The sequence below is a fragment of the Penaeus monodon genome, chromosome 33 (genome assembly GCF_015228065.2).
Source record: "Penaeus monodon isolate SGIC_2016 chromosome 33, NSTDA_Pmon_1, whole genome shotgun sequence".
Taxonomy (NCBI): Eukaryota; Metazoa; Arthropoda; class Malacostraca; order Decapoda; family Penaeidae; genus Penaeus; species Penaeus monodon.
The window spans coordinates 10,701,531-10,702,495 of record NC_051418.1 but is presented as its reverse complement, the minus strand read 5'-3'; the positions used below and the strand labels follow the sequence as shown (position 1 = coordinate 10,702,495).

The 965-nt window shown below is 39.3% G+C and overlaps 1 protein-coding gene across 1 annotated transcript in view; it reads left to right on the top strand.

Moving 5' to 3' along the window:
• Positions 1-965, top strand: part of LOC119594008 — a gene marked incomplete in the record, with an annotated part of 54,209 nt that overhangs the window by 7,815 nt on the left and 45,429 nt on the right. The window contains 2 exon segments of the mRNA XM_037943036.1: positions 314-568; positions 797-965. Coding sequence (XP_037798964.1) covers positions 314-568; positions 797-965 — 424 coding nt within the window.

Here is a 965-nt window from a genome sequence, read left to right as displayed (position 1 = left end):
CAGGAAAGGAGTTTAGGATGGGCTAAAGGAGATGATATACCTCTAGGACATCATCAAGGCATCAAATTCAAATTTGTTATTAGGCAGCAACATTTTAGAGGTGTAAGTTCATTTGTAGTTTAAAGTCAGAAATGTTTCTCAGATTCCACCATTACCTTCTAGAGGAGTCTTGCTTATGTGTAGAGAAATTGAAAGTGAATTGTAGACTGATTTTTCAAGATTTTATGTTGTTACTCTTATGGGGGGGGGGGGGGAAGTAACCTTGTAGTTTGATGCAGATTTTTTATGTTTGTTAAATAACACATCCTCTTAGGCAGCCAGTCAGACCATAGAGTCCAGTGGAGAAGATTTTGATGTGAACTTGCCACTGACAGAAGAGGCATTATGTAATATGCCCTATACCAGCACTCCTGCCAGAGAGTCGAGTGATGAGACCGAAGTAAAAAAATGCCAGCAGGAAGAGGAGACACAAACAGAAGAGAAAAAAGATATAAAAAGTTTTGTTGAGACAAATAGCCCAAAGGCAGAGGGCAGTAGTCTTCCCATACCAATACCCTCTATTAACTTGGTAAGCTGTGACACATCTATTTGATGTGGTTTCATTTTCTTTGCATGAGGAGTAATAAACTTGGTGATAAATATGTTATCTCATTTGTTTGTGTTTATAGGGCTGGGAGATAAGCCGTTAACAGTGAAATTATGGCTGTTACTTTTTTCTTGTTAAATTGGCCATAAGGTCCAATTTTATAGAAAAACAGATATCAGATAGATGAGTACAAATATTCTCATTTACCAGAATACAGGCACACACAACTTCCTGAGCCCAGCAAAGGACTATGGTTCTCTTGGTGATCAGTTTAAGGTCGCAAAGCTAGAGACCAATGTCACTGTCTCAAGTTTTGGGAGCACCTCAAGCAATTGGACTGCAATCAGTGGGATCAGTCCACTCCCCTCAAGCCTTACTA